Source organism: Onychostoma macrolepis, chromosome 18 (genome assembly GCF_012432095.1).
Source record: "Onychostoma macrolepis isolate SWU-2019 chromosome 18, ASM1243209v1, whole genome shotgun sequence".
Lineage (NCBI taxonomy): Eukaryota > Metazoa > Chordata > Actinopteri > Cypriniformes > Cyprinidae > Onychostoma > Onychostoma macrolepis.
Window position 1 is genome coordinate 33,975,354 of NC_081172.1, and position 20,752 is coordinate 33,996,105.

Here is a 20,752-nt window from a genome sequence, read left to right on the forward strand (position 1 = left end):
TACCATGCTGGCTCAGGTAAGTGATATTCATATAAATAACAAAAAGTACAGTAGCAGCAGTGCTATGAAAAAAAAGTGCTTTGTTTTTGTGTAATTTAAGCTCTTGTGAGCTGTAAAGGTGTAAGAGTTCATTTTACTGCAAGCCAACTAACAGAGCTGTCTAATAACAAGACATTTTTGCTGCGGTTAAAGATGTTAAATTCATTAAGACATGCTTAAGACATGTTTCAGTATAAGTGAGTTCATTCAGAGTCGCAGGTCAAGGGTTGAAACTAAACGCCCTGTTTACATCATCGCAGTGATTGTGCTTACTCTCTGATTATTATAATGCAGAAAGAGATGATGGTATCAAACATTCTCTGAGCTTCTGCAAAGCTGTCTTTCATTGTAAATGCATCTGATTTTATCTGATTTTGTAAAAGCCCAACAGCAGAACTAGTCAAGTATTTTTTTTTTTTCTTGTATGATAAAACATACCAAAATAAGCCCCTATATTTTGAAGTTTCTGTCAGTGAAATAGGGGCAATATAAAATCTGGAAACACAATTATGAAAAGTCTTTGGAGTCTGACAGACTGTAGGTTTACTGTCTAACTATTGCACTTATTTTTTACCCCGCAGTACTGAACTAGTCTACACAAGCACTCTATTCAGAGGGATCTGAGGAATGTTTTGATGTTCCTTAAAGAGAACACTGTTAAACTGAACATCAGCAGCTAATGTGTCTCCAACACTCTATCACTTCACCAGCTGCTTTTACAGGAACCTCAAATATTTATCTAGCTTACATAAGTCTTGCAAGATGAAAACATGAAATGGAAAAAAGTAAAACATGGTGCCCTTCCCCTCTCTTACAGCCAATAAGAAGAAAGGATCATATTACAGTCGTTACAATTGATCGTCATGAATAATGGATTAAGAATTAAATGTTCACATATGTTTAAAATGTTTATTATCAAAGTGTATCAAAAAAATTTAAGAGCAAATTCTTGTGCTGCAGAACTCAAACCACAGAGGATTTGACAGAATTAAAGGACACAGTGGATGAAAATTGACAAGATCCAGCAACATTTCTGTCATACAGCGAAAGTAAAGCTTTCCATACAGACTGAACACTAATGCCGTCTGCATTCATAACCATAATCCTAAACAGAAACTGACAAACAATATGTCATGTTTAGATCATGAAAGTTTCAGGATAACGAGATCCAATGACACCAATTACGGTGGACCATGAAGCAACTGGACGGCATTATGGATGTCTATGGATGTAATGTCCCACCGTCATTGTTCTTAAAACGCTGTTTCTAGGGTCCCATGTGCCACTTTTACAGACCATGTTTTCAGATTTGATATCATGTATGCAGGCCCTTATAATGAGAACCAAGACAGGGTTGATAGAAACACAGAAGTCAGTTATCAATCCATTGTTTAGCTTTTTACAGTAAGCAGGTGAGGAACACGGCAGCCACTGTTATGAGATGGTGAAATTAATGTTCACACATTTACACCAATTACTCTAAATGCTGCTGATGACCCTAAATCTGATTTCAGACAGTCTGCGTCTGTGGATTCTTAAAGAAATATGTGTCCCTGCAGCACAAAAGCAGTCATAAGCAGCACAGCTATATTTGTAGCAATAGCCAACAATACATTGTATGGGTCAAAATTATCCATTTTTCTTTTATGCCAAAAATCATTAGGATATTAAGTAAAGATCATGTTCCATGAAGATATTTTGAAAATTTCCTACCGTAAATATATCAAAACTTAATTTTTGATTAATAAAATGCATTGCTAAGAACTTCATTTGGACAATTTTAAAGGCAATTTTCTCAATATTTTGATGTTTTTGCACCCTCAGATTCCAGATTTTCAAATAGTTGTATTTCAGCCAAATATTGTCCGATCCTAACAAACCATACATCTATGGAAAGCTTATTTATTCAGATGATTTTTTTAATAAAAAACAAATGACCCTTTTGACTGGTTTTGTGGTCCATATAACAAACAACTGTGTGTCTGATCTGCCTGAGGCTGTACTGGATCTGGATCTGAGGATCTCATGCATCAGTAAACTCTGACCGTGTGTGTTTTCTCAGGACTGTCCCAGTAAACAAGACCTACAGAACTCCATTCATCAGGTTCACAAACTGCTTTCAGCGCAGGAAGCTTCATATCTGCAGAGTCTTCGCACTTTGAGAAAGAAACTGAGCTTGCTGCAGGACAGCGTCGCAGGACGGCCCACTAAAGCCAAGAACTGCAAGTATCACATCAGACTCGCTACAGACCTAAAGCAGTGACAAACGAGCCAAACTACATTATATGGCATACATGTTTAATTCAAAGTGTAAACTCTCAACAATACTCTGAATTGAAAGTCTCCACTCTGTGTTTTATATTCCGCAGCTACTTGTCCTGACCTGGATGCTCCTGTCAATGGAAGAAAGCTGGGCAAGATTCTGTTTCCTGGTCATGAAGTTCACTTCCTGTGCGATGTGGGCTTTGAGCTGGTGGGTTCAGAGACGCGGCAGTGTAAAGATTCGCTCAGCTGGAGCGGACAGCAGCCTGTCTGCAGAGGTGAGATCTGAAGCTCCAGGTGTGGGAAAGGATTTGCTCCATCAAACCTGGAGCCTCTTCCAGTTAGTATTGAAATATCATCAGAACTATCCGTCTGTTCCACACAGTGGCATAGCAAGTCAGCCCCGGACCGATATGCAAAACCATTTGTACTGGCCCCCCAAACGTTATACTGTAGGTTAATGTGGGCTCCAAGACTCCCAATTGTTGTCTTTTCTGAGGTATATAACATTACATGACTCTTCACAACAGGCCCGGCTCCAGAAGCAAATCACTGAGGGTGCTTCTTAAATTAGTGAAGGTGCTGTAACCTTATATATATATATATATATATATACACACACAGTGGGGAAAGAAATTATTTGATCCCCTGCTGCTTTTGTACGTTTGCCCACTAACAAAGAAATGATCAGTCTATAATTTTAATGGTGGGTTTATTTGAACAGTGAGAGACAGAATATCAACAAAATTTTTTTTAAAAGCATTTAAAAAAAGTTATAAATTGATTTGCATTTTAATGAGTCAAATAAGTATTTGATCCCTATCAATCAGCAAGATTTCTGGCTCCCAGGTGTCTTTTATACAGGTAAGGAGCTGAGATTAGGAGCACTCTCTTAAAGGGAGTCTCAGCTTGTAGAAAAGACCTGTATAAAAGACACATGTCCACAGAAGCAATCAATCAATCAGATTCCAAACTCTCCACCATGGTCAAGACCAAAGAGCTGTCCAGGGATGTCAGCGACAAGATTGTAGACCTACACAAGGCTGGAATGGGCTACAAGACCAGCACCAAGCAGCTTGGTGAGAAGGTGACCACAGTTGGTGCGATTATTCACAAGAAACACAAAACAACAGTCAATCACCTTCGGACTGGGGCTCCATGCAAGATCTCAGCTCGTGGAGTTTCAGCGATCATGAGAACGGTGAGGAATCAGCCCAGAACTACTCGGAGGATCTTGTCAATGATCTCAAGGCAGCTGGGACCATAGTCACCAAGAAAACAATTAGTAACACACTACGCTGTGAAGGACTGAAATCCTGCAGTGCCCGCAAGGTCCCCCTGCTCCAGAAAGCACATGTACAGTCCGTCTGAAGTTTGCCAATGATTCAGAGGAGAACTGGGTGAAAGTGTTGTGGTCAGATGAGACCAAAATCAAGCTCTTTGACATCAACTCAGCTCACCGTGTTTGGAGGAGGAGGAATGCTGCCTATGACCCCAAGAACACCATCCCCACCATCAAACATGGAGGTGGAAGCATTATGCTTTGGGGGTGTTTTTCTGCTAAGGGGACAGGACAACTGCACCGCATCAAAGGGACGATGGACGGGGCCATGTACCGTCAGGGCCAGAACACTGAAAATGGGTCATGGATGGGTATTGCAGCATGACAATGACCCAAAACACACGGCCAAGGCAACAAAGGAGCGGCTCAAGAAGAAGCACATTAAGGTCCTGGAGTGGCCTAGCCAGTGTCCAGACCTTCATCCCATAGAACATCTGTGGAGGGAGCTGAAGGCTCGAGTTGCCAAACGTCAGCCTCGAAACCTTAATGACTTGGAGAGGATCTGCAAAGAGGAGTGGGACACAATCCCTCCTGAGATGTGTGCAAACCTGGTGACCAGCTACAAGAAACCTCTGACCTCTGTGATTGCCAACAAGGGTTTTGCCACCAAGTACTAAGTCATGTTTTGCAAAGGGGTCAAATACTTATTTAAAATGCAAATCAATTTATAACTTTTTAAAATAAATTTTTCTGGATTTTTTTTTGTTGTTGTTGTTGTTGTTCTGTCTCTCAATGTTAAAATAAACCTACCATTAAAATTATAGACTGATCATTTCTTTGTCAGTGTCAAACATACAGAATCAGCAGGCGATCAAATATTTTTTTCCCCCACTGTGTGTATATATACAGTATATATATATATGTATGTGGTGTCGATTGCTATGGTGCAAATAACGCTTCCTTTATAAGTACTAAAAAGCTGTCACAGTTCATCGCGATCTCATAAAGTTACATGATTATCAGTTAAATTCTCTACGCTGCACAGTGAATCTCTACAGTTACAATGAAATGATTCGTGCTGAACACAACACCTGAACAAAACCTCCAGCGCTTTGAGCAGAGAGGGGACTCTGACTTAAACAGTAATTCTAACTGATCGGCTGTTGCATTCAAGAAATAAGCAGATATGTCTGTGATTAGCTACATTGCTCAACACTGCACATAAATAGAAACCGACCTCCTAGAGCGCAAATCATAACGCGCTGGATAGTTTGCTAAATCTGCAATGAAATGCCATTATTACTGCTTTAACCGAAAGTGCTATTGATTTTGTTTGAGGGTGCTTAGCTCTAGAACCGCAGAACCGGGCGTGCCCTGCAGCCACCCAATATACATTGTTTTACTTCAATGATAGGTTACAATTTTTTGAATGAAAGATCAAAAGGATAAACAATGCAGATTTATTTTCACAGCCACCTTTGCTCATATTTACCAAGGTTGCCAATATTAGTGGAGGGCACTGTAATTCATTTTGTTTATATTAAATGAGCAATCTTTGGTCTGATTAAATCTATTACTTTTTCCAAAGCAAAAGTTCTACGCCATATTTATTGTGGCAACGAATTAAGAATACGTTTGGTCATTTTAATTAAAAGCCCACCCTCGGCGGGCTCCCAATCAGCACCATATGCACCTGCATACCCAGACGCTACACCCCTGCTTCTACATTAGAAACACCATTCCCTTGAAAACCTTCAACTTTCCAAAATGCATACTCAGTAGTATTATATTAGTTGCAGTTGTATTTAAAGGTGCTGTAAGTGTGTTTTTAATAGATATTTGTTGCCACTATCTGACAGATACAAACTATCTTTTCCAACGGTGTATAGTTCAGAATTCTGTGCTTTCACTTTTGTTGCCGCAAATTGTGGAAGGTCTTTTCTTTTCCACCTGAAAGCCTACTGAATGCCTTTGAGATGAGCTTAACAAAACCCAACGTCTGTGCGCAATGATGCTGTTGTTTACTGTTGAATATTACATTTCAAAAGCATGACTCCCTGTACTGCTATAACAGCTTCCACTAGATGTTGAGCATGGATTTGCTCCCATTCACACACCATCATTTTAGGTCACTGGCTCACAGTTGGCGTCTCAATTATTCCTGAAGGCGTTGGGTGAGATTCTCTGAGTTTTGTGCAGGCCAATCAAGTTCTTCCACGCCAGACTCCGTAAACCAGGGGTTTTCAACCTTTTAGGATGTGCCCCCCCAAGTTTGTCTACTTTCACTCGCATGACAGATACTGGGGCTGAAGCCCACCTAAAAAGGGTTTGCATCCGCCCCTGGTATAACGTGCGTAATTATACTAAAACAAAAATATATAACCAGTTTACCTGATTCAGTGTGATGGCTGAGCCTGTTTCTGAGATAGCAACATGCCAATCCATGCTTGGATTCCCAACATCATCTTACACTGTCAATAAACGTGACTGATACTCAGGGCAACTCTGCTCAAACTGTCAACTGATTAGCAGTGGGACTAATGATTCCCCCCTAGTGGATGGCTAAAGATTTACTAGTTCGTATTCATAAATACTCGAGTGCCCCACAGGTTGAAAACCCCTGCCGTAAACCACATGAGTATGACCTTTGCTTTGTGCATATGGGTACTGCCAACAGAAAAGCACTTTCCCCAAGCTGTTGCTGCAAAGCTGGAAGCACAGGCTTGTCATCATATGTGTAGCATCAAGACTTGAGCTCACAGAAATTTCACTTTCATTCACATCAACAGACTTTTAGCGTATCAGTGGAACAGGAGCAGTGAGAAATCACACATGTCTGTGACAGAACTAGACTCAGCAAACAGTCTGACCTCCTCGGGTATAGTATATATATATATATCTTCACTGAGTTACTCTCCTCTCTCAGATATCGACGAGTGTTTTTCAGCACCGTGTGCCAACAGAGGGACATGTGCAGACGAGGTCAATGGATTCAGCTGCGTCTGTGCCACGGGCTGGGCCGGACCCACCTGCCAGTCTCCAACTCCAACATGTGGGTTTGAATCTGCTCAGAATCACATTTACATACGTAGAGTTTGACGACGAGCACAAAATGATGCTATCGGACCTATCAAAGTATAAAGTTCTGTACCGCACCTCAGTATGGATTCTGAAGCGTTAATGGCCTCCTCTGATGGTTTCCAACACTCCAGCCACATATTCATCCTCACTAAATACATGAATAGAGCAGTCTATGTAGTTATAGCTGCTCTCAAAACATAGCCAGTAACATTTTGCCAAACTGTAAGACACACTTTTATACCCTCAAAAATCAACTAAAAGCTTACAGTATGTCCCATTTCCAAATGAGCCTAAAGATATGTCTGCTGATTAATCACATATGGATCACATCAGCCCATATTCCTCAAACAAAGGCTGTTCCAGACTATATTTGGGTGGTTATCTATGATAAAAAATGGGGGAGATAGTAAAAAAAGTGTTAGCTCTTGTAAGTTGTTGTTTGTTCCAGAACTTGCACAAAAACGCCACTTTAATTTTTAATTATTATTTATGATTGCCTCTATAGTCAGCGGTGGATCAAGCAGCAGTGCTCCTAATTCCCAGTCGCTCATCCACAGCTTGTGCACCATAAATTACAAAACAATGTGCAATCAAACACACTTGTTCCTGATATACATGCTCTGACAACAGCTGCAATTTGAATCAGATTGTTAGAAAATGTTCTGTGACAAGTTTCAAAACCTGCAACCTCTAATACACCACACAAAACACAGCCAATCTGTACTAGACCAGCAAATCATGAGATTTGATAAAGCCTCAATCATACATCTGCATGACAGTAATCCCAGATAGCAACATAGTGTTGGCCCAGATCCGGCTCACATCTGGCACATGTGGAATGATGATCTGGCCCACATGTCAAGTCATCTTTATTTATACAGCGCTTTTAACAATACAGATTGTGTCAAAGCACTTAACAGTATCAAATTGGAAAATAGAGTGTCAGCAATGTATAATGATAAGATTAAACACTCAATTTTCAGTGAAAGGCATTTCATTATTGAATTCAGAGATGTCATTGTCTAGCTCAGTTTAGTTTAAATAGTATCTGTGCAATCAAATTGGCGATAATCGCTAGAAATTAAGTGTCCCCAACTGAGCAAGCCAGAGGCGACAGCGGCAAGGAACCAAAACTCCCTCTGTGACAGAATGGAGAAAAAAACCTTGTGAGAAACCAGACTCAGTCGGGGGCCAGTTCTCCTCTGACCAGACGAGACCCGCAGTTCAGTTCCAACCGCAGCCATGTCAGATTGTGTAAAGGGCTTATCTGATTCCCGTGGTCTTGTCCCGATGGAGCATTTTAATTTATAATTTAATGTATTTGTTATATTTGTGTTTTATTCATTATTTAAAGTTTTTCATTTATATGATTTATTAATTTGCTATAATTGTAATGTATAGTTTAATGCATTTATTGTTTATCTGTCTATTTTTATAATATATATTTGTTTGTTTATTATAATTTAAATTTATGTCTACAAAACAATGTAGTGTGGAATGATGGCACTTGGGCGGACCGCTCCTGTTTGCCAGATCTGGGCCACAATCAGGCCATAGCAATGCCACATGTCAGCCAAGAGCAAAGAAATAAACCACACTGAATTTGGAATCATATCACAGCAAACAATTTGGGGTGAAATGCGCAGTTTGTCCTGTAAATTATATATAAAAAAGAAAAACATCACCAGCTGCTAAATTCAAATCTGCGTTCACTGGCTGGCACAGAGCCAGAGACAGATGCGTTTTTAAAGCACTGCGCATTATAACCAATCACATACGATTCTGTAGAGCTTATGAATGCAATGACCAATCAGAAGTGTTCAGATGAGTCATCGCTGAAACACGCTGTTTCGTCACCGTGCACTGGCTGACTGAATTGTCTGACTAATTCTCTCATCAGAAAGAAAAAAGTGAAGATGTACGAATGTAAGTCGTAAGATATTAATGTCACAGTGTAAAAAGTTTTTATTATGGCAGTTTTTGAGAGTGCTTGAACTCGCTGGACTGAAGTGAAAAGTTCTTTGATAATATAAACGTTCTTTGCTCTATTTTGTACAATGAAAGTTTTATGCTAATTAGTAACTTATAGTGTTTTTATTAAATTCACATTCAGTTGTATTAAAAGTATTTTATGGTATGACACCCATTTCTGGTACTTAAGTAAAAAGATGGGCTTTTATGTGTAGTTAATAGATTACAGTATTAGGCTATACTTTGCCCATCGCCCATTATAGATCAACTAACATACGGTAGCTAATCTATAAAGGTGCAAAATGCATTTCCTTAAACATATTTGAGAATCGAGATATTTCATAACATATTTTGGGGATATATCGAATAAAATTTTTAAAATAATAAAACCCCTGCTAGAAAAAAAAAAAAAAAAAAAAAAATATATATATAGACACCATTACACAATTAGTAATGGTTTTACTGGTTATAATGGGACTTGTATTGGTTTTACTGGAAACTGTAATGGACCCTGTTGGTCTCTGCTGGTAATTGGTTGCCTCCTATTGGTGGCTTGTTAAAACCAATAAATCCTAATGGAATATGTCCCAAAACACACTACAGAAAACCATTTTTTAATGGTTAAAAGTTGATGGTTTGTAGTGTTTGTAATGATATGTGTAGTGGAAACCATTAAAATTTTCTTTAATGGTTTTATTTATTTATTTTTTTCAGTAGGGACATAAGCCGGTTATGCAGCCCAACTAATGGGCTAACTAAACACTAATCACCATTGTGGTGACTTCAAACGAACCGTTATCCCGCTGCTCCTGAGGGGGAACTCTCCTTCCTCTCTATATCTCAGGATTGGATGGATGCAATATTTCTTTTCTTTTTCTTTTTTAAGAAGCGAGAGGACAAAAATCATCCTCAATGCTTGAAGACTCCATTTAGTAGGCTACTGTTTTGCAAGTTTTTCAAGAACGGAACGGACTCAGTATGCAAGGTTTCTGTGCGTGACATTTTTAGGATAATGAATACGAAAAAACACATATTTCGGACTCAGTGTGCAGAGACCTTTAGATTTAAACCCCTGTTAATTCTCAATAAGAACTTTTGTAGACCTCTAACAGAGGTCAGTCTGGTTAGGAATAAGTAAAGCTGGTAATGCTGTTTGTGGAGTTGTTTAATCCTCCTCTGCTGAGATCTTCAGAGATATTTTCTTTAGCTGATTTCATCTAAGGCTGTGGCTGCAGTCAGTTGCCATCATTGCACTCTACATGTGGGCCAGATCATCATTCCACATGGGCCGGATCTTGGCCGACACTATGTTGCTATCTGGGATGTGATCTCGAGGTGCTTATACTTGTCCTTGTACAATAACGTTTGTTTTAGTGAAATCATTATCAAACATCAGTGTATTGTTTAGATATTCATTTAACATGATTCTGTTTGGCCTCAGAAAGTACAGCTGCACTTGTTTACAGCAAGTTTGACACATGCAGCTCTTGCTCACATAGACGGGTCCAGTATAAACAATGCTTCATGCTGGAATCCTTCCATTGTTCCTGTGCTGCTTGCTGTTGAACCCCGAATCTTTCTGCAGTTTTTGTCACTGTAGCGAACCAGTCTCCTGTCAGCGCTGGAGCCGCGTCTGCGTTCATCCGTCCGTCCAGATGCAGTCTGGTTCAGGAACGACCCACTGCACCTGCGAGCCTGGATTCACCATCTCCGGCCGCGACAGCAGCGCCTGCACAGGTACGATCACTGCAGCCAAACACTCTCGAAGCTGTGGAAGTTCCCGGTGTAGAGATGTCCTACTCAAAACTACATTTCTCAAATTATTTTAGGGCCCGTCCACACTGATACACGTTTAGCTGTATATGTAAAAATTTTGGGTAACACTTTATTTTGATTTTCCACTTTAGACATTCTACTATCAGTAAGTAACTTTGCAACTACATGTCAACTAGCAGTCATTAGAGTATTAGTAGACCGTCTGATTAATATCCTCTAATACTTTATTTTGATGAGTCCACAACATACCGTTGGATCATCTGGTTGAAAAGAGAGGTAGAGCTGTGTGTCATCAGCGTAGCAATGGTATGAGAATCCATGTGCCTGTATGATGGGACCCAGTGATGTAGTGTATGTGGAGAAGAGGAGGGTCCAAGAACTGATCCCTGAGGAACCCCAGTGACCAGTGTATGTGCTTTGGATACCTCACCTCCCAGGCCACCCTGAAAGACCTACCAGTGAGATAGGATTCAAACCAGCGAAGTGGAATGCCAGAGATGCCCAGTGATGAGAGGGTGGACAGGAGTATCTGATGATTGACAGTGTCAAAAGCGGCAGATAGGTCCAGCAGAATGAGGACTGATGATTTGGAATGGGCTTTTGCAATTCGCAGGGCTTCAGTGACCGAGAGAAGCGCAGTCTCAGTTGAATGGCCCCTCCTGAAACCTGACTGTTTAGCATCCAGTTTGTCGTTCTGTGAAAGAAACAGTGAGACTTGGTTGAAGACAACTCGTTCAAGTGTTTTCGCTATGAACGGAAGGAGAGAGACAGGTCTGTAGTTTTCTATAAGAGAAGTGTTTAATGTAGGTTTTTTGAGCAGTGGGGTTACCCGAGCCTGCTTGAACGCAATGGGGAAGTTACCTGTGAGTAGGGATGTGTTGATGATGTGTGTGAGTGCAGGTAAGAGTGTGGGTGAGATTGCTTGGAGAAGGTGTGAGGGGATTGGGTCAAGAGGACATGTTGTAGGATGGTTGGAGAGGAGAAGCTTGGATACTTCAGCTTCAGTGAGTGGACAGAAAGAAAAGATGGGAGTTTTAGCAGTGGATGTGGTAGGGTGAGGGTCCTGTGTGCGTGGAGGTGAAAACTGACCACTGATTGATCTAGTTTTGTCTGTAAAGAAAGTGGCAAAGTCATCAGCTGTAATAGAGGTGGAGGGAGGAGGTGGAGGGGGACAGAGGAGGGAATTAAATGTTCTGAAGAGATTACGCATGTCTGGAGCGCTGTCGATCTTGTTATGGAAATGTGAGGATTTGGCAGTGTGGACTTTAGCAGAGAAGGATGTGAGCATAGACTGGTACCTACTGAGGTCCGACAGATCGTTTGATTTGCGCCATTTTCTCTCTGCCGCTCTGAGTGTAGTCCGATGTTCACGAAGAACCTCGGATAACCAGGGGTTGGAAGGAGCAGCCCGTGCGGGCCTAGAGGAGAGAGGACAAATGTCGTCTAGACAAGAGGTTAAGGTAGAGCATAAAGTCTCAGTAGCTGCGTTTACATCCAGAGATGAGAAATGGGTGGGTGAAGGAAGAGAGGAGGATACCACAGAGGAAAGATGGGAAGGAGAAAGGGAGCGCAGGTTTCGTCTAAAAGTAACTGGTAGGGGTTGGTGGCACAGGAGAAGCAAAGTGTAATGTAAATGTAATGAAGAAATGGTCCAGTATGTAGCGGTTGTACCAGAATGTTATCTGCAGTACAATTGCGTGTGTAAATTAAGTCAAGTTGGTTGCCTGATTTGTGCGTGCTAGTAGTGGTAAGGCGTTTGAGATCAAACGAAGCTAGGAGTGCATGGAAGTCTGTAGCATAAGGCTTGTCTAGGTGAATGTTGAAATCACCAAAGACTAGGAGTGGAGTGCCATCCTCCACGAAGAGGACAGCAGCCCGTCCAGCTCCTCTAGGAAGGTGGCTAGAATTTGGCTAGGGGACGGTAAATGACCACGATCTGGAGTTTTATCGGAGCTGATACAGTAATGGCATGAGATTCAAATGAGTTGTAATTGCATAGGGAAGAGCGGGTTGAGTATTTCCAATTGTTAGAAATGAGCAGACCAGTGCCTCCACCCGGCCAACTTGCGGGGTGTGAAGAAAGAGAGATTAGTAGAGAGCAGCTGGGGTTGCTGAGTCTTCTGGACGAATCCAGGTCTCAGTCAAGCCCAAGATGCTGAGCGTGGATTTTAAAGAAAAGCAGAAATGAAGTCAGCTTTGTTGACAGCTGACTGACAATTCCAGAGACCCACAGAGAAGGAAAGAGGTGTAGTGAAGGAGGTAGAGATAAGGCGCAGGTTAGCAGGATTACGTTGCCGTCTGCGTGGGACGTTAGAGCGTGGTTGAGAGAGAACCGGAATAGTTTGGAAACACATGATAGAGGTGGCAGGAAAGAGGATGGAAACGGAGAGTGTGTAAGGGAAGGGGGAAAAAAGAAAAGATACTTAAGTGTGTCGCTCGGAGTCGTTGCTCGGTTAAAGTCGCGCAGGAAAAGTCGATGGTCTTTACCCTCGTCTGTCTTCACACGAGGAGGCTGAACGCTTCCGCGTCAGCGCTCGGACCTCTGATAAATACAGCCTAACACACTACCGTGAAAACAGCTGTGGCCGGCTTCTGATTGGCCCAGCCAATAGCCTTGTGCAAATAACTCAAGACGAAACTAACACTTCGCTAGCAAGGAGCACTGAAAATGATCCAGGTTCCTTCTTAGCCGAGGTGCAAATTATTATAATTAACAGAAAGTGCAATCAAACAACGAAACCTCAACGAAAATGCAGAATAGAAATAGAAGGGAAACGAAAGTATTCCTTCCCAACAGCAGGTAAATAATTTAAACAACAGATCTATGACTAAGTATCGCAACACTTACGAGCTGCTGTCCGCCTCTTCTGGTGAATATTCGGCTTCTCCCCTAACTAACATACGGTAGCTAATCTATAAAGGTGCAAAATGCATTTCCTTAAACATATTTGAGAATCGAGATATTTCATAACATATTTTGGGGATATATCGAATAAAATTTTTAAAATAATAAAACCCCTGCTAGAAAAAAAAAAAAAAAAATATATATATATAGACACCATTACACAATTAGTAATGGTTTTACTGGTTATAATGGGACTTGTATTGGTTTTACTGGAAACTGTAATGGACCCTGTTGGTCTCTGCTGGTAATTGGTTGCCTCCTATTGGTGGCTTGTTAAAACCAATAAATCCTAATGGAATATGTCCCAAAACAACACTACAGAAAACCATTTTTTAATGGTTAAAAGTTGATGGTTTGTAGTGTTTGTAATGATATGTGTAGTGGAAACCATTAAAATTTTCTTTAATGGTTTTATTTATTTATTTTTTTCAGTAGGGACATAAGCCGGTTATGCAGCCCAACTAATGGGCTAACTAAACACTAATCACCATTGTGGTGACTTCAAACGAACCGTTATCCCGCTGCTCCTGAGGGGGAACTCTCCTTCCTCTCTATATCTCAGGATTGGATGGATGCAATATTTCTTTTCTTTTTCTTTTTTTAAGAAGCGAGAGGACAAAAAAATCATCCTCAATGCTTGAAGACTCCATTTAGTAGGCTACTGTTTTGCAAGTTTTTTCGCAACGGAACGGACTCAGTATGCAAGGTTTCTGTGCGTGACATTTTTAGGATAATGAATACGAAAAAAACACATATTTCGGACTCAGTGTGCAGAGACCTTTAGATTTAAACCCCTGTTAATTCTCAATAAGAACTTTTGTAGACCTCTAACAGAGGTCAGTCTGGTTAGGAATAAGTAAAGCTGGTAATGCTGTTTGTGGAGTTGTTTAATCCTCCTCTGCTGAGATCTTCAGAGATATTTTCTTTAGCTGATTTCATCTAAGGCTGTGGCTGCAGTCAGTTGCCATCTCTACATGTGGGCCAGATCATCATTCCACATGGGCCGGATCTTGGCCGACACTATGTTGCTATCTGGGATGTGATCTCGAGGTGCTTATACTTGTCCTTGTACAATAACGTTTGTTTTAGTGAAATCATTATCAAACATCAGTGTATTGTTTAGATATTCATTTAACATGATTCTGTTTGGCCTCAGAAAGTACAGCTGCACTTGTTTACAGCAAGTTTGACACATGCAGCTCTTGCTCACATAGACGGGTCCAGTATAAACAATGCTTCATGCTGGAATCCTTCCATTGTTCCTGTGCTGCTTGCTGTTGAACCCCGAATCTTTCTGCAGTTTTTGTCACTGTAGCGAACCAGTCTCCTGTCAGCGCTGGAGCCGCGTCTGCGTTCATCCGTCCGTCCAGATGCAGTCTGGTTCAGGGAACGACCCACTGCACCTGCGAGCCTGGATTCACCATCTCCGGCCGCGACAGCAGCGTCTGCACAGGTACGATCACTGCAGCCAAACACTCTCCGAAGCTGTGGAAGTTCCCCGGTGTAGAGATGTCCTACTCAAAACTACATTTCTCAAATTATTTTTAGGGCCCGTCCACACTGATACACGTTTAGCTGTATATGTAAAAATTTTGGGTAACACTTTATTTTGATTTTCCACTTTAGACATTCTACTATCAGTAAGTAACTTTGCAACTACATGTCAACTAGCAGTCATTAGAGTATTAGTAGACCGTCTGATTAATATCCTCTAATACTTTATTTTGATGAGTCCACAACATACAACATACTTATTCTACTAACCCTAAACCTACCCTAACAGTCTACTCTGAGAGTTAGTAGACATGTTGTTGCAAATGAATGAGAATTAGTTGACATGTAGTTACAAAATTACTTATAGTTAGTAGAAAGTCTAAAGTTGACTATCAAAATTAAGTGTAACCAAATTTTGTATTGTATCGGCATTTTGTCCATATGGATCCGCTATTTTTTGAAACCGGATAAAAAAGTGGATAAATCTGAAAACGACAGCCTTGCGTTTTCGTGTGTACAGCCAATCTGTGTATTTTATGAAACGATGATGTCATCACCCCATGTCTCGACCCTAATCAGTCACCGCTGCATCACGTAACAGCAACAACAACACGAACAAACACTGAACAACTGTATTTTTATTAATAACATTAACACAGATTAATAAATGTATTGTTCCATGTTCGTCTTGTTATTGTGTCTGGTTTGTATACAGCGCACAAGGTTTACGTGCATGCTCCAAGTCTTCTTCTCTGTTTTTAGTGTATCTCTGTGGCAGAATTACAGCGCCACATGCTGATCTGGCATGTATACTACATCGTTTTGTTTCAGTTTCGTGTGTACCCAGATATTTCTAGAGACGAGGCGAAAAAAAAAAAAAAAAAGGGAAAGCTCTGGCTTTGTGTGGATTAGCCTTAATCTACTCTGGAAGCAGCAGGTTACGAGTAGCAGCACAGTTTCTCTTGACACTTTATTCTTTACCAGCCTGTGATTTTAGGCAATTAGCCATATGTAACAGCTATGCTGCTCTTCTCAGTAGGGACAGAAACTCTTTTTTTTTTTTTTTTTATCAGCTCACTTCTGTATGTTTTTTTCCTAGACATTGATGAGTGTAAACTGTTCCACAACGGGCCGGCCGGCCGTCTGTGTTTGCACGCGTGTGTTAACACCGCTGGAGGATACCGATGCAGCTGCCCTGCTGGCTACAGCGTGACCCCTGACGGCCGCAACTGCAAAGGTCATTCATGAATAGCAGAACATACACTTAGGAAACAAAACGGTCAGATTTGGTTCTGACCTGTTCTACACCCTTCTGCTTTTGCTCTCAGACATCGATGAGTGCAGCAGCAGGCAGAACAACTGCACGCGCGAGCAGCTCTGCATCAACACCTACGGAGGATTCCAGTGCGCCACAGTCGAGTGTCCGCCGATACGGAACGCCACCTACGTCAAAACATCTCCAGTGTAAGTAACAAAGCTTTTTATTTAAAACTAAAGGGAATGTGAAAATAGGGCTGGGCGATTCGGCCAAAAAACATATTGCAATATATATATTTTTTTCAAATCAGTCAATAATTATCATCATAAATGTCAAATGTTTATTTCTTTCAAGGTTAAAGCCAGATTTTTACTCCAAAGTGAAAGCTGTAGAAACCAGACCGTCAATTTTCCTTAAAAGAAATATCTCAATAGAAAAATAAATTTCTCAGTTTCTGCATGTTCTAATGAGCGATATTGTTTCAAATCAAGAAACAGGTTTGTGTTGTCTCTTAGAAATGCACATTTGGTAGTAGCTTGAGTTAGGATGCAGATGTAAATTTATGTTCATGATCAAAATCAGTACCATCTGTAAAAATTGTAACAACCTCATTTTTACATGGTGAAATTAAAGTATTCTGACTGATTTTATTTTTTTTAATTAACCATTGGTCTTCCATAGTAGCATAATCATGATAAACAGTTAAAAACACACATATAGCACACCTCAATACAATGGTAAAAAAATGTATTATGGTTTTTAGTATTTGTATGAAAAACAGTAGTCTAAAAATATTTAGTATAAATGCACAAACACTACAGCTTAATCACAAAAAATACTGTAATTCTATTCCATTAGTCCTTTAATACATTTAGTCTACATTAATAATATAATAAAATCCGATACGAATACCCACAATTCTGACACAATACCACAGTGCAGTTAGCGTTACTACAGTAAATCCATGGTAAATGATGGTGATTTGTAGATGAAAAGTCTTCTGACTGTATGGTTGCGCAGCAGCGCTGTAAACTAGTTTAAATCACAGTAATTTGTGTTCTTCGCTGAATTGAAGCGCTTCACGCTGGATCTCACAGCGCTGTTCAGTGTCGCGTGATCTGCGAGTACAGATGCCACGGTTTTTCTCGCAGTTTTTGCTGTTTGCTCAGTAAAACCACACTGTTCTCAGTGGCGTGCGGTGGTGTTTTTTTTTTTTTAAATGATGCAAAGTTCCCACAATTGTATTACTATTATTATTATTATTATTATTATTATTATACATTTTTATGTATCAGCTGTCAGAGTTTGTGCCAGGAGTCACGATCGTTTGTCGCCGTTTCTGCTGTAAACTACAGTTTTATTTTTAACTAAAAGATTTGATGATGCATATTACATAGGCTACCAGTAAGCAGATGCGATCAGAATATGAACCCAATAAGCTAAATTGCATAAGTATTTTCCCATAAAGAACATACACACAGATAAGGAGCGCAGCTGCCGCTAGCCATTACTGTATACACACACACGCGCATACACAAACATTTATTTTTTTATGTATTTAATGTAACACTTTAGTTATTAAATAGTTGCTTGCATATTAATATATTAGTACTCATAAAGCACATACTATGCCTTATTATGCGTGATTCTACATCTTACCCTACCTGAACAGTAAGGAGTTTATCGAGGCAAAAGTCAATAGTATGGTAACAGTGAGAATTGGACCCAAAACTAAAGTGTATATATATATATATATATATATATATATATATATATATATATATATATATATATATATATATATATATATGTATATGTATATATACACATACACACACAATATATATTAAAATAATCATGAGACCATTTTAATTGAGACACTTAAGTTTTTATTGATTTTTTAATGTATTTTTATCATTAACTGATTTTTTATTTATGATCCTGAAGGATCTTTATTCACTCTTTATTAATCCTTTCCTTTGAACTGTATACAGTGAACTGTTGGATCCTGAAGGATGAAAAATTCTTAATCAAATATGGTGACAGTAGCCCACTTGTTTTTATCCACAAGTTCTGTCCAGAAGAAGAAGAAAGTATGGTCAAAATATTTGGTGTATATAATAATGTTACAATTAATGCCTCAGACTTGTAGGCCTAGAGCATTTACAGTACATGACATAAACGATCTTTTCTAACAATGAATGCTTTCTATAAATATTATAAATGTATTACTACTGTTTTTCATTATAAAATAACAGTAAAAATTGTTTGCAACAAAACTTACGAAAATTACACATGGTTTTGCAACGCATAAAAAAGGTATTACAGTTAAAACATTTAGCTACACTCACCATAGTTTAATTATGCTATTTGTAGTAAAACCGTGGCTATACAAATTGTAATAAAAAAAACATTTCAATTCTTGGTGATCCCACATTTGCCCATTTTCATTTTTGTAGCTATTACAAAAATGCTATACTTAATTGAACTGCCCAATTTCCATTCATCACTTTATTAATTTGCATGCATGAAATGAATGTAAAATAACCTGCCACAATTTACATAACCTCAAAGCCGCAAGGATAAGATTACTGAATTTCTGATGTTGGTGTGTTGTACGGCTTTGCCTGCCATCAGTCGAGGCAAGGGAGGCAGTCTCATTAGAGAAAAAAAAATGGATGCGAAAATGATCGATATTACAAAAATAAATCAACGCAAGTATTACAAAATGTGACATTAAAAAGTGTAAAAGTCACTAGTTTTTATAAAGTAATTCTGTCCAACAGCGACACCCGCTGGTAAAGTTAAAAAGAACAGCTGAACATCATTTGACAAATAAAATGTTTGTATTGTTACTGCCTTTTGTTATTATTTTGGAATAAATGTAAAAATACGTAAAAACACTAACTTGATGAGATATATTGATTTTGATAAACAGAATATTACACAGTGTAAAAATACAAAATATAATTGTATTTGGCCTTTTTAATGTAATGTTTATTTAACCAGGGGAATGTGACAACAGTAAGGTTATATATATATATATATATATAGTCATACACGAAGCCGGACGGTGCAGAAAGTGCAAGACGGACTCATATAAAAGTAATAACTTACAACTTACCAGGAAATCCCTAATATGGACGAAAGCGTCCAGCTATCACTGTGTTTTCTGAATAAAAGGCAGAAACCTTTGGAAACGTGAAGACATTAAAGACACGATTGCCACAATATATGGTTTATTTGTGCTTTTTTCAATCATCTCCAGGTATCTCCATCAACATTTATGTCCCCCTCACTTCTGAAATGATGGGTACGCACCTGTATATAGTATACACGAGCTTATATACTGTCTATACAGCTAAGCACCCCTTATGTGTATGTTCTTTATGGGAAAATGCTTATGCAATTTAGCTTTTTTGGTTCATATCCTGGTCGCAGCAGAAACGACGACAAACGATCGTGACTCCTGGCATGAACTCTGGCAGCTGATATATAAAGATTTATAATAATAATAACACACCTGTGGGAACTTTGCCTTAATATTTTAAAACACCATCACTCGCCACTGAGAACAGCATAGTTTTTACCGAGCAAACAGCAGAAACGGCAAGAAAAACTCTGGAAGTGCCACAGCCAGGGAGAGCGCCAGCCCCTGCAGTGCTCTAGTGAAGCTCGCTGCCGCTTGAACTCTGACCCGAGCGGATAAACGCTCCGCGAGTCGCGCCGTTTCGTTCCGCTCCGCTTTTGCCGCATAAACATATTGAACGTTTATCGAACTCTTCATATCGTTTATCGAGGACAATTATATCGAGATAATTACCGTTCTCGGTTTATCGGCCGGCCCTAACGGTGTTGTGTGTGCAGGCGCTGCGAGAGGAACCCGTGTCCCGTGGACAGCAGGAGCTGCTCTCAGGCGCCGGACTCCGTGTCCTTCCACTACATGTCCGTGGTGTCCAAGCTCTCGGCGCCGCGCGTCATGTTCCGCCTGTCGGCCGTCAGAATCACAGGAGACACGCTGCGGTTCGCGTTACTGGGCGGCCGTGGCCGGCGGCACTTCAGCGTGCAGCGCTCCGATCGCCAGACGGGGGAACTGCTGCTGACCAGTCCTGTCCAGGGTCCGGCCACGCTGGACGCAGAGCTAGAGATGACTGAACTGGACAAGAGAGAACTGCTGGGACGCTACATCACCAAAATCACCATCTTCGTCTCACCATATGAGTTTTAGAGTTCAGCCAGAGACATTAATATCAAGTTATTTACATTCAGAAGAAATCCGGCTAGTTAAAGCATTCTTGCATATATTTTGAAACACAGACTGAAACGGTTTCTCTTACTCTGGAAAACTGCTTGACCAATCAGATCAGAGGATCAGATCCAGCAGCAATCATAACTGTCCTTAAAGCTAAATGTGTGTATGTAGTTGGACATATTTATCATAATGAATATAGTTGTCATACAACATGATTAATATAAGAGGGACCATAATCATCCGGTGTAGCCTGTATTTATTTTGAGCTTGGACCAATAACTAAGAATATACTTATTGTACTTTTTCATTCTAATGTACACATTTTTTGTGGTGTGTGTGTCTTGGACTGTTGACAGATTAAAACATTCTAAATTGAATGAGCCTCTGAATTATTGCGTGGAGTCCTCAGACCCTCTGTCCGTGTGTTTAACA

At 40.0% G+C, this 20,752-nt stretch overlaps 1 protein-coding gene across 1 annotated transcript; it reads left to right on the plus strand.

Annotated features, from left to right (window-relative positions):
• The first annotated feature begins 4 nt into the window (after positions 1 to 4).
• Positions 5 to 20,641, plus strand: LOC131524094 (fibulin-7). Its single transcript, XM_058750833.1, has 8 exons — positions 5 to 16; positions 2,102 to 2,261; positions 2,409 to 2,579; positions 6,510 to 6,635; positions 14,617 to 14,769; positions 15,910 to 16,047; positions 16,139 to 16,274; positions 19,936 to 20,641. The coding sequence occupies exons 1-8, from the start codon at positions 5 to 7 to the stop codon at positions 20,294 to 20,296; spliced, it is 1,257 nt and encodes a 418-aa protein (XP_058606816.1). The 3' UTR covers positions 20,297 to 20,641.
• The last annotated feature ends 111 nt before the right edge of the window (positions 20,642 to 20,752 follow it).

Excerpts from the sequence above, each read along its gene's own strand:
- LOC131524094 (XM_058750833.1), top strand. Across the intron at positions 16,048-16,138 it reads TGACGGCCGCAACTGCAAAG|ACATCGATGAGTGCAGCAGC; the intron begins GTCATTCATGAA and ends TTTTGCTCTCAG. Across the intron at positions 16,275-19,935 it reads TACGTCAAAACATCTCCAGT|GCGCTGCGAGAGGAACCCGT; the intron begins GTAAGTAACAAA and ends TTGTGTGTGCAG.